Source organism: Genypterus blacodes, unplaced genomic scaffold (assembly GCF_046128005.1).
Source record: "Genypterus blacodes isolate CSIRO-AG114 ecotype Tasmania unplaced genomic scaffold, CSIRO-AGI_Gbla_v1 ptg000058l_1, whole genome shotgun sequence".
Classification (NCBI taxonomy): Eukaryota; Metazoa; Chordata; class Actinopteri; order Ophidiiformes; family Ophidiidae; genus Genypterus; species Genypterus blacodes.
In genome coordinates, this window is record NW_027466870.1 from 2,770,267 (window position 1) to 2,792,007 (window position 21,741).

The 21,741-nt window shown below is 46.3% G+C and overlaps 1 protein-coding gene across 3 annotated transcripts in view; it reads left to right on the plus strand.

Moving 5' to 3' along the window:
- The window catches only part of kdm4b (lysine (K)-specific demethylase 4B), a 28,171-nt gene extending 7,240 nt beyond the window's left edge, over window positions 1-20,931 (plus strand). The window contains exons 6-22 of one of the 3 annotated variants that reach the window (XM_076153050.1): window positions 930-979; window positions 3,412-3,515; window positions 4,471-4,608; window positions 9,741-9,937; window positions 10,156-10,394; window positions 10,702-10,946; window positions 11,072-11,183; window positions 11,989-12,152; window positions 12,300-12,504; window positions 13,957-14,033; window positions 14,258-14,313; window positions 14,690-14,798; window positions 16,415-16,603; window positions 16,769-16,945; window positions 17,148-17,267; window positions 18,553-18,645; window positions 18,884-20,931. In XM_076153050.1, coding sequence (XP_076009165.1) covers window positions 930-979; window positions 3,412-3,515; window positions 4,471-4,608; window positions 9,741-9,937; window positions 10,156-10,394; window positions 10,702-10,946; window positions 11,072-11,183; window positions 11,989-12,152; window positions 12,300-12,504; window positions 13,957-14,033; window positions 14,258-14,313; window positions 14,690-14,798; window positions 16,415-16,603; window positions 16,769-16,945; window positions 17,148-17,267; window positions 18,553-18,645; window positions 18,884-19,402 — 2,794 coding nt within the window. In that variant the 3' untranslated portion in view covers window positions 19,403-20,931. The remainder of the gene's footprint in view (window positions 1-929; window positions 980-3,411; window positions 3,516-4,470; window positions 4,609-9,740; window positions 9,938-10,155; window positions 10,395-10,701; window positions 10,947-11,071; window positions 11,184-11,988; window positions 12,153-12,299; window positions 12,505-13,956; window positions 14,034-14,257; window positions 14,314-14,689; window positions 14,799-16,414; window positions 16,604-16,768; window positions 16,946-17,147; window positions 17,268-18,552; window positions 18,646-18,883) is intronic. The other 2 variants (XM_076153051.1, XM_076153052.1) reach the window with 2 other exon arrangements.
- The last annotated feature ends 810 nt before the right edge of the window (window positions 20,932-21,741 follow it).

A 21,741-nucleotide genomic window follows, 5' to 3' on the forward strand; every position in this document is an offset into this window, starting at 1 on the left:
ATGCCTCTTGCTGCACCAGTTAGTACTGAGATGTTCCAGTCTCTTTCCTCCTGTTAATGCTGCTCCATACAGGCTCTTAGTAACGGTCGACTGTAAGCTGCGATTGTCCATGCCCTGAAGAAAATCAAATGGTGTTTAGCTGTTATTGTCTTAACATGGCCTTAAATCACTTTGAAAACAGGGGAGAGAAAATATGACACGTTATCTAAATTACACCATTTTGGCCGGTTGTGTAAATCCAGACGAGGTGTGTTCAGGTTTCAGTCTACAGATGGCAGTGTGGCACCATGCACCTCTGACTGACACGGCCTTTCCCTACCTTGTGTGTGTGTGTGTGTGTGTGTGTGTTAGTTCTCGCTTTCTCTCTCATTCTCTTTTATTCCGTCTTGTGTTCAGAGTGTTTATTGTTGTCTCTCGCTCCCGCCCGCTCCGTTTTTATTCTCTCTTTACCGTTATCATTTCGTCTGAAACCTTTCTCCCACTCACGACATCCAGGAAGACATCCAGGCCCGTTGCCACGCAGACTGGATCGCCCTGCTCTCTGGAGGTCTTGAGTCAATCCAGCAGGATGTAATACAGAGGGTTGTAGTCTTAACTTGACACATAAACAAATCAGAACTGAACTCAACTTGAGATGGATTTTGTGCTCAAACTAAACCAAGTTACTGTAAATCTCTGGATTGTTATAGTTAGGTTGGCTGAGCATGTAAACGCTGGCCCAATACTTAAAGGTATTCTACCTGGTTGATGCACTTCCACTACGCTGGGTATCTGTTCGCCTCAAACCTCCCAACTTCTTGGATAAGAGCCTTAAAAATGGATGAACTTGCTGAAATGAAGTTATTGTCACAGAAGCTGTAGTCTTCTCTTTACAGGACATTCTGTTCTAAAATTACCTTTCACCAATTTGATCTTTCCTTAATTTTCAGGTACGCTGTTCCACCTGAGCACGGCAAGCGGCTGGAGAGGCTGGCACAAGGTAAGACTCTCAAATCCAAAGTGTGTACTGTGTGACGGCGGATTGAGACGTTTATCTTTAAATATGACAGAGAGGCTTTGTCTCAAATCTGTAAGAGAACTTTCCTGCGACTGGAAGTAGAGTTTCTTCAACCCCCCCTCCTCCTTTCTGATGTGGAATGTCACCTCATCTCCTCTCAGTTGAACTCTTGTGTCCTCCTCCTACCCGAGTCCTGATCAATTCAGATTACCTTGATCATTGTCAGTCGCCCAGGTCGTTGGACGAGCTGGGGAACGAGGCGAGCGTGCTGCCAGATGAAAAATACATAACGCCCAATTTGTCCTTGTTGATTTTGTTAAGAACTGAGAAACAAATCGATCGTCACTCCTCTGATAGTCTCTCTGCTATTCTTGGGTTTTGTAGCAGAGTGGTTGGCACATAAATGATACTTTCAATGTCCTTTACTGAAGTAGAAGCAACACTAACCCGCTTTTGGCTCTAAAAGGAAAAGATTAGTGAGCTTTTGTTTATTTAATTTGTGCCTCTCCATGGTTTAGTTGCTTGCAATACTGGAAACTGTTGCGTTGTTTTTGGTGGAGCACAATTAGGTGTTTCTGCCAATGGATCACCGAGAACTCGACGGTTCACAATAAAGCAACCAGGACAGGAGAACTAGACGAGCGGATCAATCGCAGTTGTAGTTTGTGGAAACCCAGACATATTGTAAAATGCGTACAGTAACTGTTGTTGCTCGTCAATCGCTCGCAGTCGGACCGCGGCCTTCATCCCTTCTCTTCTCATCTAAGCAGCTGGCGACGGGAGCGAAGCGACGGCGAGGCTATTTAACAAGCACCTGCTGACCTATCAAAGCCATCGACGGCAAAGGCAGCCAACTGTTCGCGAGCTACTAAAAAGACGGTTACGAGCATAGTAGGAGCGGCTAATAGGGCCGGGACGATTATGTTGTTACTCCAAAACTCCACTCCCATCGTTTGACACAGCAGCAGGCGCGGCTCCTATCGCGGCTCATCTCTGCCTTACTTCTGTCACGGCCTCAGGTTTGGTCCTCTTTTTTTTTTGCGGTAGGCGGGGCGGGCGCAGGGTCGGAGACGAGAACTTCATTTCCAAACTAGAAAGGACAGAATGAAGCCTTTAAGTTAATATTACCCTGCGGAGAGCTCAGGGAGCCAGCTGCATTTTAATGGGGATTAATACCCAGGCTCCGTCTGCACATTATTCACCTTTATCAGCTTCAACAAGCAGGCAGGCGGTGAGAGAATAGAGTCTCTCTCTCGCTCTCTCTCGCTCTCCATCTCCCTCTCTTACTTTATAGGGCGGAACAGAGGCTGAAACAATGCGGCGAAAACGGAGGCTGAAACGGTGCCGATCATACTGACGGTTACATTAAAGCTTAACCGGGTAGAGAGACCCCGCCCCCTTATTTTAGAGAGTGGTGGGCACAGAGTGTAAACACACATTTCTACTTTGCATTATGTAAAGGCCCTCTGACTCTCTCTGTCTCTAAGAGGAAACGTGAAGGAGAGCACGGAAGCACTCAAATGTCAAACCTGAGTGGATGAATGATTGACAGGACAGTCGTCATGGTAGAGAGAGAGAGACCCTATATTGATGCAGCTGTGTTAGCGGGTTCGTTCTGAATATAGAGACATGTTGCAGTGTACTGATCGTGTCCTTTCTCCTACATTTACAAGCTCTCCATTCTTGATGATCATACATCAGGCCCACATCTCTAACCGCCTCGCTGGCAGCCCATCCCGTAGTTCTTGACACAGAAATTGCACGTTGTGTCCCTTTCCCGAAATGACACTACAGAACGGGGTGGAATCTCGATATGCCCGCAGAATACAGCAGCTGGCATTGTTAATCCAACCCGTCACACACATCCAGTCACTATTTCACGACCATTCATCTGCCATGTCATCAGAAGTTTGATTTTCAGCTAATTCTCCCTCTGCTGCTCGACAGGCAGAGACCCCAGGGCTGTTGCCGCCAACGCATCAGGGGATTGCGGGAGCAGAATGTGATTATAATAATTAAAGGCTTTCTGGAACCGGCGCTGCGTCGGCTCCAGCTCTTAACTGATAACCTTGCAACTTGCAATTAGGTCTGCCATTTTTCTGCAGGCTGCTCCACAGCTGCATGGCCTGTAGCTAGAGACGAGCTCACCAAGACTGTTTTCCCTCTACCACGTCATATGACAGGCCTCTCTGTGACACACTAGGTCAGGTGGTAAAGAATATTTGCCGACGGTTTGGTGATCAAGCTCAACTATGAAGTATTGGCATTGTCTGGGACCCATTTCAGTCTTCTGTTCAAAAATCTGGAGCTATTCAAGATCAACAAGCCGGATTATCTGCTTATAGAAATCAAATGTACACAAGAATGTATGATTGTTCCCTAACTCCTCTGTCTCCGCCCTCTCCCCCCTGCAGGCTTCTTCCCCGGCAGTTCGCAGGGCTGCGATGCCTTCCTCCGCCACAAGATGACGCTCATCTCTCCATCCATCTTGAAGAAATACGGCATTCCATTTGACAGGGTGAGTGGCGACTGGTCAATGCTACACGAGAGGAGACGGGATGTTATCGATCCCCGTAAGGGAAAGAGCGTGCGGCGGTCGCATCCATTTTTGAGCGGGCGCAGGGCTTTAATGCCGTGATTCATCTGACAGAAGACTGACGAGGGTGAATTAGAGCAGGATCCTCCCCCTCCTCCTCCCACCCTGGTTCTCTCTGCACACCTCCAGGACATTATTATCACAGTTATCACACGGTTCTTGTTAGACATATACAGTACCTCTCCTGATATAAAAATAAAAACTTCTCCCTTTCTTGCCAGACGTTTGATAGCGGAACCTATTACTTTTTGTAGTTTAGAAAGTTTACCCTCCCGTCGTTAACCTCCACTCCCGTCTACTCCTCCACTTTGTCTTCACGTGCGTCTTTTGATTTTGATAATAAAGTAGGAGATCCACAGCCGCCGACTGTACCGGGCTTCAGTTTTGGGGGTGGGCGACACACAGTCAAAAGAAAAAGAATGTGCTTAACTTGTACTCATACTTTTACACCTTCTCAGAATAACACTGAGCTCTCAAGAACACATCCAGGAACAGATATGTGGAGATGAAAACATTCGGCTCGTTACGCCAGAGAAAGTTTAGAAAGAACTTTTTTTTGTGCCACAGAGCAGAAGTTGTGTTTATCTCCAGAACTTTAGCGGTAATTGCCGTGTTGGTGCAGGGCGTCAGAGAACTCGCACAGAAGACTGGCATCACGTAAGATTTTAATGATCCCGGTAGGAAGATTGCTTTGTTATTGCAGGAAGTAATAATACAAACAATTACCAAACTAGAGAAGAGCAAAGGACTGTCAGGCAAACAGGTAGCTGACAATTGTAACGTGCAGAAATAAATGAAAGAGGACAGGATACAGAGCTTTTTTCCCCTACGTTGCACATGTTTCATTCCGTTCCTCTCTCTCTCCCTCCGTCTGCAGATAACGCAGAATGAAGGGGAGTTCATGATCACCTTTCCCTACGGCTACCACGCCGGCTTCAACCACGGCTTCAACTGCGCCGAGTCCACCAACTTCGCCACGCTGCGCTGGGTCGACTACGGCAAGATGGCCACCCAGGTGAGACGGCGCAGACTGGAGACATTTACAGACGGGTGCAGCAGCAGCGGTAGAGATCGCTGTCTTACATGTCACACCAAAGTTGGGTGGAGATCTGGTGATTTTGAAGGCCGTAACATGATTTTCACACTTGTCCAACACAACAGACAGATTGGCTGTAGTGCAGAGTGGTGTTGAGCACAGTGTGATGTAGATGAAAACATACATCATGCTGGAATTTCATACCCAAGAAGCAGACGGGGGGGGGGGGGGGGGGGGGGCAGGGGGGGCTTGTAGTCACTCTTCAAACGAAAGGGGTTTTGGGCCAGCGCCTGATTGAGCGCGAGCAGGGTAACTTCACAGCGCTCCCATGTTCTGGCTGTTTGCCCCTCTAAAGAGATGAAGTGAAAGATCATCTCAAAGTATTAAAGAAGCATCTGGCTGCGGTTCTGCTACACGCCATCTGTTACCGACGCTAACCAGACCCTCACATCCAAATTGCCTCTTTTGCTCGCGGGCCGTTGAGCATGAAATTGACAGGGTGTGGATCGGTCCTGGCCCAGAGCTCAGGGACAAATATCCGCGTCTTTGTTTCTTTGATTTTTTTCCCTCCTCGGTCTTCCCCTATAAATTCCTCTTCCATCCCTCTTTCACTTTCCTCTGTGTGGGTGTTAAACACACACACACACACACACACACACACACAGTCCCTTCTCCCGTCTCTCTCCTCACTTGGCCGCGTGTCAGATTTATGAGCTGCCAGTTTACAGAAGTACGTCTGTTCCTCCCCTCCCTCCCTCTCTTCCTCACACTCAGTCCTCCTTGCTTTACCCATGAGGCTTCTTGTAATTGACGAACCGATTGTCGGGGCTCTAGTTCTCTTTTCCCCCTTCCTCCATCCTAACCCAGTGCCCAGGGGAACATCTCCACTACACTTGTCCTGGCCTGATGTAGAAGATCGGTTCACTCTGCACCACTAATCCGGGTCAACACACTGACAACAACACAGCACAACAACAAGTCAGTGGAACGTGAAAGGGAACAGCGTGGCCTCAGAGAGCGGCGCCTCTGTCAGTCTCCTGCTTCTGTCTTCCTCAGAGCCGCCGCTGCCTCATGCCCTTTCAATTAATACTTTAACGTATGTCAACCTTACTCGTAAAACATTTATTTTTACAAATTCACGGCCCTGGAATCCTGCAGCGGATCTCCTGGTTTTTTCACCATCGGTTTTAAAATCATGGCGCCTTAATCCCAGTGTGATGGAGGTGAGTTACTTTATTTCTTAATGCTGTCAGTGGTTCATCTTAATTCAATTTGCAGGCTCAGTGAAATTGAAACTGCCTTGGATTATTCTAACTAAGCCACGGTGTGAAATGTAATGTAACATCTTAAGAACTCTTCCAACACGAGACACAAACTGCTGCTCGGGTCGTTTACAACATTACATCTTCCGCCCTTCAGCTCACCCGTGTCAGCGCCGCCAGCAGCTCTTTGCCCGTCGCCGTTCTTGGCTGGAGCAGTCATCTGTTAAGTCATTTGGCCGCCCCTCCTCCCTCCTCCCTCCTCCCCCCTCCCGCCTCAGAGAGCCGTCCTCTGTCAGCACCAAACGGGACATTGAACGATGTGCCTCCGTATTGAATCCGTCACCGTTTGGGCGCCGCCAGCACCCGGGCAGCGAGGGAGAGGAAAACGGGCCGGGCATGCGGCGCGTCACCGTCTCCTTAAATTACAACTTCTCCCAACTGCTGACCCATCTGTCTGACTCGCTAAGCGAACACGCACCTGAAGTAACAGCAAGCTTACTGTCAGCACTCCGTGGGTGCTTAAATACAGGGGCCATCCATTTTTTTTTTCCTCAGACATCTACAGTCCTAATTAAGTTTCTCATCGCCCTCGCCTGGGCGTGCATTAAGTCAGACGCTCTAACGCACGGGGAGAAGAAGGAGAAACTGTTGATTCAGAATGTCTCTCACCAGCTTTTTGGCTAATCGTGGTGACTGCTGACGCTCGCTCTCTGTTGTAGGGATCAAATATTAGCTTATCCAAATCAAACACACGCCCAATGCCATTTCATTATCTGTCTACATAACGTTCCCGCCGCAGTGTAAGTAGACGGAGGAGACGTTTGCCCTTCGTTTGACTTTTCCATGCCTTACTCTGTATTGCCGGTTGTTATAACACACCAGCAACCCAACCAATTTCAATCTTTTGCGTTTGCTCTTCTTGTCAGGCGGTGATAAACAGTCTGCTGCTTGAAGTAAACAGGAAAGTAAAAAGCGCAGCTCTAATGGCCACGCTGATTGACATGTGATTTCTCAGCGTTTGGTGGAGCACAGCACAGTAATGAGAGCTTAGAGGGAAACAGAGGCAGATTACTTCTTTAAATATTCATGTCTGCGGCGCCATCATGTTGCTGGCTGTTAACAATGTCTCACTTTTAGTTTCCCCTGTATTCTGGATGAAACCCCTCCCCTCACCGGCTCGGTGCCCAGTCACACTTTGCCGCTCTTTCCCCGAGGCTTCCGGGGTGATTTTTGTTGTCTGTGGAGCAGAAATCTGTTCCGAGACTTAATCACAGCACTTTTTCATTTTTCGAAGAGAAGAGGAGACGACTCCCTCTGTGTTTGCTGGCTGATTTTGTTTTTCTTTGAGCCCAGACATGCCGGCATTGGACCTGCTAGATTATCTGTAGACTCTATTCATGCGCTCCCTCTGCCTATGATAACTATAAGTAAATATAAATAAGATACATAGTTTTGCCTTAGTGGTGAGGTAGTGTTGTTGCTTTTAACTCCAGCACACTATGTTTATTTGGGATAATACAACAGAACTTTGAAAAGATGGAGACCTGCTATCATGGCGCCGACACTTCATGTGTTGTCAGCGAATAGAATGAACACAAAGTGTAGATTTCTCCATTTTTTTAAGTCTTAGATGTATTTTTACATGATATGCTTTAGCCAAGGACACTTTATTCACTTTGTGATTATAACTGGAATCCTGTGGCGTCATCTTTCCTACATTCCGTGTGGAAAAGGTCACGTGTGACGAGTGCAATAACTGCATCTAACTCCGTCCAGTTCATTTACATTTTATGCCGTTGACTGCTGGTCTTTTGAGGGATCGGTTCAAGGACACTTTGTGGGCAGGCGCCTATTGATGGACACTCATTAAGTCAACGACTCTCTCCAGCACCCAAACGCAACCTGCCGCACTGTGCTGAACGAGCAGGCGGCTGTATTCTGGTGTGGTAACAGCAGAGAGAGAGAGGGGAAGGGGCTGTCTTTAGTTCTGGCCGTGGTAATGTTTCATTTCATCACAACTGGGGAAAATTAGATATTTACCAAACATCAACAATACAACCGAATTATTCATCATTCTTCATCCTTATTTCAGCACATTTCACTGAATAATGTCTGAGGAGGGAGACCAAGTCGAGGAAATTAAGGCGGCCAAGCCAGGAAGAGGAAATATAGCAATTTATCATTATTTCAACAATATTCTGGAACAGAAACACAGAAAAATGAACTGCTGAGTTGGACTTTGTCTGAGATTGGAGCTTGGCAGCGTCAGGTTTGGGCTCGGACATCAGAATGGGTCCTGAGCAGAGGACAAGCAGGGGAGACATTAGCACCCACTAAAGCAGGCAGCACAGGTTACACACTCTGTTCTATTTATAAAAACAAATTGGCTACTAAAGCAGTGAGAATGGTTGAGGGCGGCTGGTATGGACACAATTATTTTCACGCAACTTAGCACAACAGTCTTTCTATCAATAAGTGGTGACATTTAGTAGTAAATCCCACAGTAAGAAGGCTCACATTCACTATCAGTGCATCAATATTCTGCAATTAAAAATGTTTTCACGCTGTTTTAGGCAAGCGTAACTGATTTAAATGCAAAACATGAATTATTGTGGGAAGAAAAACTTTGAAGCCTTGTTTTGTTATACGGGATTTATTCTTGAAAGCATTTGTGTTGAGATGATTATGATTTTGTATGTGTGTATGATCACCTGGAGCCACCGTGGGCCCGGTCAGACCAGACTAAAGCCTTCGGACTAGAATCACACAGGGCATTTCTTGGTGTATTGATCCTCGGAGCCTCCCCGGCCCTTTAGCGTCTGCGGCGCTCATAATTAAGCTTCATTAGGACCCTAAGTGCACTTCAGGGCTCATTGACTGCCCGCCTCAGATTGAGTCTTTGTTTTCACAGGTTTTGTACATCTCCGAATGTGTTCCCTGCCACTAATTAACTTTTTATATGATAATAAAGTGGAACTCATCCCGGGCCCTAGAGGACGGCAAGAATCTTCATAACCCCTTAATGCTTTCATAAAAGTAAAATGGCCCACATAATCCTATTACAAATGGAAATGGTGAATTTGAGCAGGTACAGTCTATGAAACAGAAGCGTAGGTCTAATGTTCTCCTGTGTTGTTACCTTCCCCCGCCATGTTGCTCTGCTTTCACTGAATGTTTCATGATGGCAACAATCAGCCGTACCCATGCTCTTCTGCCCCCAACGCCCGCCCCCCTCCCTGCTCCCACAACCGCCACCAACATATTCTAATGTTTCCGTCTGTCAAGTGGTGTCTAGATGAGATGTAGGTTGGATATTGTTTTGCTGGCGAGGGTGAGCCGCTGTGTTTTCCAGTAATTGAACATAAGGCTGTCGGCTCAGCCCGGGCTGTAATAGGGCCACAATGTAATACACCAAGCGAGGCGCTAAGGAAAATGTTTCATTTTCATCTCTCTCTCCTCCCCCATCTTTGATCTTCCTGTGGTCACATCCCCCTCATTCATCTCCAGCCTCTCCTTTCTCTGATTTATTTTTCTTTCTGCCATAGCTGCCTCTTTCTGTGCCTATATAATTAATTTCTATACCAATGTGGCTCCATTAGCAGCCCTATCACCATAGTGACAAAGCCTGGTTCATTGGTTTTTAAAATGTGAACGTATGGGGGGATTAATTGTATAATTATAATTGAATACAATCGGAACATGCAGAAAGGATGTGTCTGTATGTTTCCCTCTGTATCTGTGTCGGTGCATTCACTTCCTCTATGTTTCTATGCTGAAAGCTGCTGTCCTTGCTGTTGTAAAACATATATATTATAAAACATATCTTTTTCTGTTGTTTTTTGTCTCCAGTGTTCCTGTCGTAAGGACATGGTGAAGATTTCCATGGATGTGTTTGTGCGCTGCCTGCAGCCGGGCCGCTACGACCTGTGGAAGCAGGGCAAGGACAGCACACTGTTGGACCACCTCAAAGCCACGCAACTCAGCAGCCCTGAACTGGAGGGTTGGCGGCAGCATCGCGTCGCCCAAAGGGCCAACCTCCTGCGAAGGTGAGAGGTCAAACATGACATGGGTACTAATGGACAGGTGTGTTGTTTTCTGTGGCTAGCTGACCTCCACGCTGGCACACATCCAATATGTGCTTCCTGCTCTGCACACACTGCTGATATCACAGTGTGTGTTTGTGATGGATTGGGCCACGGCATAAAATCCATCTGTTATTACATTAATGTAATTATTATGCACCCGTCTCGCTGTTCCACCCCAGGGCCATGCAGAAGATGAAGCAGTTCCGTCGTCTGAAGCTGGAGGAGGTGAAGGTGTTGGCAGAGGACGGTATCTCTCTGGATGCTGCAGATTACCAGCGGCAGGTGGAGGAGCGCGAGGCCCAGCGGAGGCAGGAGAAGGACGAGCGGCTTGCCAGAGAGGCCATGATGACCCTAGAGGCCATGGAGCGTGAGGAGCAGGAAGCTGCGGCTAAAGCAGCAGAGACTCCAGCCGCCGAAGGTGAGGAGGATGTGAAGTGTTTTTGTTGATGCAGTACGTTTGTGTGTGGTTTTTCAGTTATGTAGTTTCCAAAGTAACCCTCAAATAATACTCCAATTCCTTTCAAATTCAAGCTCTGCACAACCATATAGTAACTTAACATAACTCAAACATTATTACTTATATGTAGATGAGGAAAGGAACCTTAAAATGCCATCACATTGCCTCTGGTACCTTTCGGCCGAGCCTCCACCCCACAATCATGTCCCATCACCTTTTCACTCGCATCAAGACATATTTTTAATCAGTTTCTTCCATACTTTACCAGCAGAAGAAAAACCACCGAGCATTACGGAGGATGTCGAGAAAAAGAAGCAGAAAAAGCAGAAGAGGACGGCAAACTTCCAGCAGGCCATGACCGGGTTTGAGGAAGCCTTTGCACGGTTCGCTACGTCGGGCAACACGTTGGACAACACAATGGACAACACAAAAGCCGACGATGCAACTGTGGCAAGCCTCCCGATGAAAAAAGAGAACGACGAGGCAACAATCAACACGCTGGAGGCCTCAGAGGTAAGATTAGTTTGTTTGGATGAATCCGGTCCTACTAAACAAACAGAGAAATGCTCAAACAAGCTTATTTCCCCTCTCATGGCTTTAATTATGGAATATAAACGTGAGGAATGTGTTTGTATCAGGCATCCTACAACAAGGTGAAGATGGAGGTCAAGAAGAGTCGCCGTCACCCCCTAAGCAAGCCTCCGATGAGATCTCCTCTATCCATTGTCAAGCAAGAACCCACCGACAAAGGTATGCAAGTGTGTGTGTGTGTGTGTGTGGCTGTATCTATTACTTGATTGTATGGAAAAATGACTCAACAGCTTCATTACATTACATTACTTAATTTTTCCTGCTCTGTTTCCGTCTTCATGGCTCGCTCAGTCACGTTACCTGAAATGAAGAGGACACCATTTTTGTTTTGATTATCGGTCCGGCCAAAGAAAAACCAAATGGGACTGCAGCTCCCCGTGGGGATAATGACACCAGGCATGAAAGGGTTCGCTTCAATCCCCTCCCCTCCGTCTTTCTCTTTTCATTTTCTGACTGACACTTATCGATCCGGGGATCATGACTCCCAATGACCTGCTTTCAAAGTCACTTTAAGTCGTAAGAGACCACTCACGGTGCCTGTCCTTCAGCTGGTTGGACGGGGGGGAGGGGAGGTGGGGAGGGGCTGAGAGGCGAGTGGGGTGGCGGGAGAAAATGGTGGGTTCGATGGCCAACTTGTAAACAGATCTCCTGCCTTCTGTCCAGCAATAACAAATGTTCAAGATCTCTACCTTCAGGGGCTTGGGTTGTTAAAATTGATCACAGGCGCAGAACAGCCAGTTGTTGATTCCCTCTGTTATTTGTGTTCACCAGCCAATTATATCAGGAGTATTGTTGTCTGGAACACAATGTGCTGCTTTCTGGTCCCTCAGACAGTAATCCTTTGTTTGAGAAGATCCATGATCTTTCTCTAAGATGCCTTACCCGCACTTTTGGAGAAAATGTCATTACCTGGAAACAAATCTGTGAGCAGCATATTTCTTATACTCTTCTTCTTCTTTCCCAGTAGATCTGTCTCCGCCCATGCCACTGGACAGCGACATCAAGAAAGAAGAGCACTTGTGGCAGAATCGCTCGCCCAACTTCCTGGCGGAGAAAGGCTTCAACGCTGCCGTGGCGGCGCTGGAACCCTACTGTGCTGTGTGCTCGCTCTTCTGTCCCTTCACTAAGGTGGGCACATGGTGCTGCAGGGCTGTGAGGGTGCTTGGAGTATGAAAATGTATTAAATGCCCAGCCTGAGGTCAGAGACGTAACCGAAAACCAATCAACTTCCATCTAATAATTACCCTGTCGTCTTCTCTCCTCTGCTCTCGTCAGCCCCATAAAGATATCTTCTTCATTAACGAATCCCAGAGTGGCAACATTCCCCATCATGGCAGCTTCACCCGTCCCCTCATCCCAGAAATGTGCTTTAGCGTTGGCTCGGGAAACACGGAGCCTCTGCCCTCCAACTGTCACATTGGAGAGGATGGAACCAGCCTCCTGCTGCGCTGCTCATCCTGCTACATGCAAGTTCATGCCAGTAAGTATAAAAGGCCTGCATGTTGTGATCAGCTACATCAAAATGGGAAAAGGCGCTCAGAGGGTTAAGGCCAGATTTTCATGGATAGTTGAATGTGAGATCCACAGCCTGAAGTTTTGGCCAACAGATATAGAAAAGTACTTCCTGAAGTCTGAAAAAAACACACAAGCAAGAAGGCACATTTTTTTTATGTCGACACACTGCCACATTTGATTTGTAACACAAAATCCCGGTCTCAAACAGCAGCAGGCACAAACACACTCCTCTCTGCCTCACTCTCCTCTTTGCTATTCACATTTTTTACCTCTGCACCCCCTGAGAATACTGCTGAAAAATAAGAGGCGCAGAAGAAGACTCTCCACCACGGCAGCGCAACAAACTGTCTGCTCAATCCCCCGGCTGCACCGCTCATCATTAACTCTCCTTGACTTGGTTAAACTGAAAGGCTGCTCGCGTGATGGAGAGGCCTCTCTGAAGGCAGCACAGCTCTTATTTACCTGGCTTCCATGGCTTACAATTCTTCCTGAGGAAAGTTGACATTTGAGGGCATGGAGCATCTGTCAAAGCGGTGTGTGTGTGTGTGAAAGGACAGGCAGCTTGTTTGGCAGTGTGTGTGTGTGTGTTTAAGGAATCTCTCTGTGCTTGGCTCTGGTGGTCCCTGTAGTGAGATCAGTTATCTTGTAGTAGTGAGTGAGAAACCAGAGCTGCAGTGAGCCTGGAGAGGACTGAGGCACTTCTGTCTCTTGTGTGGGATGGAACCAACCTGGACTTCTTCTTGTGATCAGTTTATACTACACATGTTTCTGTCTCTTGCAGGTGAATGAAACATGTGGTAATGGAGGGGTCATGTTCATTGGTCCTGTATATTGAGAGATATCTGCAGTTTTTTGTAATATCCGGCAGCAAAATCAACCATCTGAACTAACGCACACACACACACACACACTCTAACCCCCATGGGTTCTTATTACCCTTAAAGCTGGACTGTAACTTCCTAAAGGCCAGTTCATTAGTCCTCCAGTGATGAGCCGGGCTCAGCCAGGGAAGCAACAGCAGCAGTGCTATGGATAAGAGTCCATGAAGCAGAAAGAACTGTGTCAAGAAACAAAGCTGCTCATTGTTTTGTGCTCGACGACCAACTAAAATCATTGAGACTCGTCCGTGTTGCAATGCAGAGCTTTTGGTTTTAAGAGCTCATATAGTTATTTTGGTTGTGACTGTTTAAACTCCGATTTGGATCACAAGATAACTTTATGAGCTCACGTCTTACTCACTTCAGAGGAGAAGACCGAACCTAGATGGGGTTTTAAATTCTTTAAATCCAAACTTAATTGAATCAGTACGTTCCCACTAATCACCAGTTAAAGTTAGGGCTTGATTTAAAATCTCCTTTTTGAAACTTGCTTTAAAACAATAGTTAGAGCTGTGCGGTCATGAACTTCTCTGCTCCAGGTTGTTACGGTGTGAAGCCAGACTCAGCCGGTGGTTCCTGGACGTGCTCCAGGTGTGCAGCAGCGGCCTGGACTGTGGTGAGGCCTCACATTACGTCATGCTTTTATCAAATGTTAAGATCCCAGGTTTGATTTAATTACAATCATTTAATAATGAATAAGAACACATGAGTCTTAGATGGAGCTGAAATGATGACAGATCAGCCTTTTCTATGGGTTTGTTTAGATTGAATAGTTGATATTTGTCTCTGCTAATGCTTCACAGCTTAAACATAATTCCCATTTTCTGATCTGTTTTGCAGGAGTGTTGTCTCTGCAACCTGCGAGGAGGCGCTTTGAAGACGACTACAGACCACCGGTGAGATATACAGTCCTGTATCTAAACTGCAATGACAGCAAGAACTTGGTGTTAGAGGTTATAGACCTGCAGAGAAGATGAGAAGCAGTGTTTGTCCTTATATTTAAAACATTTTGGGTCACAGATCTGACAAGTCTTCAGAATTTAGAAGCAGTTTATGTCTGATAAACTGAGGCATCAACCAATCCATCAGATATGCCCAAAATGTATTTCTGTTTTAATCTCATCCTAATGTAATGATTCTCGAGGTCACCAACAAGATGACTTGATGAAAAGAAACCATGGCGATGCTCACTTCCTGTTGATCTCACAGCTGTCAGTGTTAAGCAAACGTTACAGGAAGTGCTGTTGTAAAGATGGTGTTGTCTATCACCAGGTGGGTCCATGTCATCTGCGCCATCGCCGTGGCCGAGGCGCGCTTCGTCAGTCCCATTGACAGGGAGCCGGTGGACGTCAGTGGCGTTCCAGAAACACGCAAGAATCTGGTAAGCGAAGGTGTTGACTGAGAGAAGAGAAGATGATGTCAGCCTTCAATACAGTAGAGCAACGTTAGGCCGAAGGAATCAGGACTAAAGTGTGGTCACGCTCATTTGACACTCTCTCTGTCAGTGAACTCTTCTGTCGTTACTCGTAGCATTATTCAAGTTCACTCTTTTCTCTGATGCCATTTCTCGCCATCCCCCGACCTCTCACTTTTCTGGTGTTTGGTACGTTTTGTTTCACCCTCTTGCTCGTCGCCCCCGTCTCTCTCTTCCTCACGGAACACTCTGTGTTCCTGCGAGCGGCGGAGGATCTGCAGGGTAAAATAGATGTGCTGAGGGGGAACGTCTGAATAATCAGCCGTCATTTCTCACCGCTCCAAGTGAATTGCATCGATCCCACGGACAGCAGGCAATTTCCCCATGGCTGCCGCGTCTTTTAATACACCTCACCCCCCGTCCCCCATACACACACCCACTATCCCCCCCTCACCATCGCTCCATCCCACTCTGTGCTCCCTCTCCCTCTCCCCCGCCGTTCAGCCGACCTCACTTCACAGGCAGCGGCTTGTTGCTGCATTATCACAAATCTCCCTCCTCCTCCTCCTCCTCCTCCTTCTCCCCCCAGGATAATCTGTCAAAACAAGCTGGCGGACGTTTGCATCCGAACGCCGTTAATGTTACGTTTCCTCCATCAGTTCTTAAATGACCATGTAAAGCAACTCCGCTCTAATGATTCGGATGACCGAGCTGATCAAACATGAACATGCAGCCTCGCAGCCAATTTATATTACATGTTCAGCACCCTGTGTGTGTGTGTGTGTGTGTGTGTGTGTGTGTGTGTGTGTGTGTGTGTGTGTGTGTGTGTGTGTGTGTGTGTGTGTGTGTGTGTGTGTGTGGGTGTGTGGGTGTGTGGGTGTGTGGGTGTGTGGGTGTGTGGGTGTGGTGTATTTGTGTTTCCCCACCGTCTGTCACAGTGGTGTAATTTCACACAGGTTTGTTTCTTTCCTCTTTTTTCCCCCAACCTGGTGAAAATCAACCGGGGTTTGTTTGGCTTCTCTCCAAAGGTAATTGTTTTTTGCAATGCTGATTCAACGTAAAAACACTAAGAGTAAAAGAGGGATAAGCAGGCGAGGGAACAGACAGTGACCCTCTTCAGATGCCACTAAGTGTCCTCCACGCTCCTCTGGTGTCATGCCAGTGCCTGCCTGTGAATTGACCAGCAGGAAACTATAAATAGGTCGGAGTCCAGCCGCTGAAATACGGCCTAGCACCGCCCTGTTGAGAGCTGTTGTACGTTTTCCAGCGCGAGCACCAAAATGGAGTATTGGCAGTTTAATAAAGAATTTTTATTTCGTATTGATCATCCCGGTGCTGCACTACAACCACTCCCTGTGTGTGTGTGTGTGTGTGTGTGTGTGATTTGTCAGAATGAGGAGGTGGGAAAGAAGGAGGGAGGATGAGAGAGATAGAGAGACGTCTGTGTGATGATAGCTTCAGTTAACCCAATAAACAGAAAGGATAGCAGCCAGATAACATTAGAGCTGTACGTTTCATAGCATTGGACTTTTGTTTGTCTACAACCTAAAGAACTGACCGTGCTCTTTGTTTTTGTCTTGCAGAAATGTGTGTACTGCTACGGCAAGAGCGCCAATCAGAACCGGGGCGCCTGCATCCAGTGCTCATACGAGAACTGCGCCACCTCCTTCCACGTCACCTGCGCCCACATTGCCGGCGTCGTCATGAAGCCAGCCGACTGGCCGTATGTGGTGTCTGTCACCTGCCACAAACACAAACGGGTCACTGCCAAGGTGAGCAACGGCCCAGACACAGACGGCGTTAGTGTGTCGGCTGTCGGAGTCGAGTAACACGTTTTCAGAAAGTAGATGTTTATGTGGGTTGGTTGGTTGTTTTAGGGACGGTTGCTCCGTTTGACCTCAGCTCTCCTCTCTGTCTGCTTTTCTCTCTCCCTTCAGTCTCGGACAGCAGTCAAAAGCTCCCAAGGTCCAATTCTGGGCCAGAGGGTGATTGGCAGAAACAGCGACGGATGGTATTACCACTCCACCATCATCGGCATAGCAACACAGACGTTCTACGAAGTCAACTATGAAGACGGCGCGTACTGCGACAATCTGCACCCAGAAAACATATTAGTGAGTCTGTGTGTGTGGTGTGTGTGTGTGTGTGTGTGTGTGTATGTGGAGCCCAAAAACACAATTTTCAACTTAAAGATCTTGTAAAATGAAAATACAATGATGAAAACATAAATGTAAACAATCCTTCATTAAGATATTACTGTAGCTTAATGCCTGTGAGGTAGAAGTTCAACCAAGAATCTGGTCTCCCCTCTTTCAGAGTCATGACTGTCTGCGTAACGGCCCTCCTGATGATGGGGAGGTGATAGTCATTGGTACCTCTGACGGTAAAGTGGTCAATGCTTCCTTCGTCAGGGAACACATCCACAAGCTCTACCAGGTGAGCAAGAACACTTCTCTGCAGCTCTTCATCTGTCTGACTGACTGTCTGACTGTCTGCGTCCTTACTACTGATTATTAATGTACTTCTTATTTTCTTCATTGTTTCTTATTTGCTTGCTGTCTTTCTTACCCTCAATTCACTTTATTTCTTCATGTAATCAGATTTTTGAGCATCTGGAAAAGCTCTATACAAATGAAATGTATTTTAATTTAGACACTCTAGTAATTAATCCTCAGCTCTTTTAGAGTGATAATGTCTCTCTCTCTCTCTCTCTCTCTCTCTCTCTCTCTCTCTCTCTCTCTCTCTCATATTTAGATATATATATTCATGGCTTTCTCCATCATTTTTAGTTTGTGAGTTTGGTATTTATCCACATGTGTTAAGCTTGGTTGACCTTCTAGCTCATGACCAAACGTCCTGCTGCAGTCTGCCACGATGACATAAAGCAGGGAGATTTAGCGTCGCCGGTGCATTCAGGGGCAAAGTTACAGGGGCGAACGAGTGCTTACAGGCTGGAATGTGCAGGAGTGAAGATGATGGTGGAATCAGTCACTTAAACGCACACAAACACAGGAATACACCAGCCAACAAAGTTAAAGTGAGGCTGTGACCACACACACACACACACACACACACACACACACACACACACACACACACACACACACAGTGAGCTGTTATTCCCCTCTGGATGTGAACATCAGCCTAATGTCAGTAATAAGTACAATACTGAGCCGGCCTTCCAGATTGTTGTTTGCGTTTACTATGCAGTTATGCTTCCCGACATATTAGTTTGTGTGTCTGGCTCGCTCTTCAGAGAGGTGTTACAAACAACACGCCTCCAGCTGCTCGCCATCGTCCACACGCATTACTTTTGTGTGTTTGTTCATTTTATAAACCACATTAAAAGTTGAATCATTTAGCTCGTGTTCTGATCCCGTGGCTAAGCAGATTACAGGGTCAGTGCTGCGGTCAAGGACACTTTGGGGGAGGACACATGGTTGTTGATACAGTAGGACCATTTGCTGTGGCTGGGAATCAGACACGGCTTTCTGAGGACACGTTTTTATGTTTTCGCTCACCCTTCTTTCTCTTCACCCGCTCATCTTTCCTCTGCAACTTGTGCCTTTCATCCTCGTCCATCTGTGCCCAGTCGCACTCTCATCTAATCATGACCTAATCGTGTATTGGAAGTAAAGGGAATATGTCCAGCCCCTTTGAGTTGGTATGAAACAAATGGTTACTTGATGTGTTAACCTGACTTTGATTTGTCTCTTCCTAGGTTGAGTTTCAGGACCAGAGTCAGCTGATACTGAAACACTCAGAGATCCACCTGCTGGAACAGGAACTGCCCAAGAGGGTCCGGGCCCGTCTCGTGAGTCATTTAATGGACCCAGTATCAAGGGAAAAATGTGTAGCAATGTCATGAATGTGTATGTGTAGACTACAGTTAAATAAGGCTAAGCCAGGTGAAGAGAGATGCATGCTGGGATATGTTAGGCTTGTATGGGAGTGCAATGTGGTTTAAATACTATTTGACAGCAGTTATTAGTCCTTGTCGGTGACCCAAAATATATAATTTCATGGATTTATCTTCCTCTGTCTGTCCTCAGGCTATACCTGTGCTCCAGGACACTTTCTCAGCAGATGAAGCCCAGGCAGCCAAGCGACCCCGCCTGCCCTCCAGCTCAGCCCCGGCCCCCGAAACCCCCATGGAGACGTCGGGTCCCCCCGCCTTCCCCACCGCCGCGGCCCCGGCAGCGTCGCCAGCAGCGTCGCATCACAGTATTACCTCCCCGAGCCCTCAGCTTCTGTCCCAGCCCGGCGCAGCCTTGCAGGTCGCCCCAGGCAACGGCATTCAGATGGAACCCGAGGCCCAAATGGACACAAGCGCCGCCTTGGCCAACGTTTTACCGGAGTCCGGCCTGGGCTCAGACCCCACACTGACGCCCAGGTCGACGCTTTTCCGATCGGCCTTGAACTCTGACCCCCTCCTATCGGCCGTCTCCCCTCCCCCGCCCGCCCAGCACATGTCCGACAGCTACACTCCCAACAGCGGGTACGTTTCCTACATGGAGTCCCTCCTCAGTTCGCATTTCCCTCAGGATGACGGGCCTGGACCTCTGTATTAAAAAAACACTCTGTTATTACTCGGCCCACCCAGGCTGAGCCAATAGGAAGTAAGCTAATGGAGGTGGATCCTATCGAGTGCTAATGGACGAGCAGCCGCGCACTCTTTTAATGCATGAGTTACTTTTGTATTTTTTTCAGTTAATGTATTTGCAGTGGTGCTTTAGCTCCGATGCTACAGCTAAAGGGGACGCGTTTTCTTTAATATTATTATATTATTATTTTTGTTATCGTTGTTTTTCCAAGTCCTTTTGGCTTCTTTTTTTCACCAGCTGCTGCACTTTTCTCCTCCATCTGACCGAAGAGTCTCTGAACGACCTCTCCATACCTCGACGCATTCATTCAACGACGGCGCTCTCACGTTTTCTTTGCACAGGAAGCTAATTACTATAACAACCTCCAAGCACGGAGGCCTCGGTGGACTTTTGCTTTTTTTTTTTTTTTTAAGAAATCAAAAACCTTCAAATAACCAGCAAAGAAAATCTCTATTTTTCAATCCAGCCACTCACGGCTTTCCAACTGTTGAACCGTTTGGAGGAACAAAGTGTAACATTTTCAAAAAGGTGTTTCATGTTTGGTTTGCAAGGGGTTAATAGGTTAACGCCGTTAAAAAAAATGTATTGTAGAGGGAAGTCAGTATTTAAATGTCTTAGTCAAATATTGAATATTGATAAAAAAAGAATTATTTGTAATAAAGGTATCATATGAATGCATACTCTAGTAGATCTGTCTGCAGGAAGCATTGAATCTAGCACACGCGTGAACTACTGTGACATATCTGTAACGCAAAGTTGTCGACTCCACTTTTGACGCCTAAACCTCTTTTAGAGGTCCCGCAGCTGGAAATGAATGAATTTTTTTCATTGACGTTTTGGCTCACATGTGATGATGATGATTGCTTAAGAATTTGACTCGGTCCTAATCGGCACATGTGTCTCCACTGTGCTAAAGCTGTATACTTTTGATTTACTCTCACTTTTCAGCTGTGAAACATCAGTTTGTAAAAAATGATATTTGGAAAAACTGCAGGAAGCCCATAATCTGGAACCCTTTTGTACTATACTTGGTTGAGATAATGCAGAAATCAATATTGTATAGACTATTATTAATGTTGTATGTTTTTCTGAAATTGTACCCTTTATATGTTTGTTTTTCTGGAAATGACTTCACAAAAGTGGCCAAGAAGTTGTCCCACTTTAACGGTAATGCATTTATTTTTTACAGCTTTTCACAGCCACATTGCTCCGTTTGTACTGACAAACGCTACGTGTTTTGTAGTTTCTCCTCTTATGGCAGATGAGCCGTAGCTGATGCGTCATATTTGGGGGGAAACTCTGGCACTGCAGAGGTGCTGCAGACATGTTCAACTACTGAAGGACTGAATTTCCAACACTGTCGACTTGTACCTACCACAGGCCTTGTGTAATCGTGTATCAGATTTGTAAATGTCATGCATATACTTTTCTTTATCTAATGTTCCTGTATCCAAATGATATCGGCGGAAAGGATATCACAGGGATTAAATTGGGTTGCTATTCGCCCTGTTGTGTTTTTCTTTTGCGTTCTATTACAGAGAGAGATTCGCCGAGCAAACAAGATGCTTGGAACCCCTGTAAACATTTATGGTTTGTTTATTCACAGATGCAATATCGTTACAGATGAGAACGTGGAGAAATTCATAAACACTGCTTGGGGCCTTCATTAAGCTTAATATTGCGTAAAGATGAAAAATACATTTAAACAGCAAATGTTATAGAATGGAATGCCTGGGTGGGTTAAATGCAGTGGTCAAATTTAGTCCTTGTACATTGGCACTGTCATAGTATTTGCGAGTAGTAACTTTTTACCGAAATGTTTATAACAAATAGTCTATTTAGATGAAGTAGTAAGTATTTAAATATGCAGGTCAATACACACAGGCGTGGAAACTGGTGCATGGTAAACATCATTCGCTCATCTTCAAAGCCAGGGTGGACCAATACCATCTAAACTAATTATATGCAAAGTAGACAGGAAGTGGAATAAGTGGTACATATGCAGAAACTTAAATACAGTGTCCCAGGACATTTTATTTTATTTTATGTAGTTTAATAAGTGCAAACAGCAGCACCATCGTTACACTATGGCGCCTCGATTGGAGGAAGTTTTGGCTTTGCATGTGAAGCACACAGCAGGGAAATATATTTTCTCTTCTGCCTTGCTGGTTTTGTCATAAAAAAAAAGCTATTTGTATAGCTTATGTTGTTTGTGTTTTTTTTATATTTGAATTTTTTTTCTCTTTATTTTATTTTATTTTCAAGCTCTACTATTGGATGAAACCGGCGTTGATCAAATCAGAGTA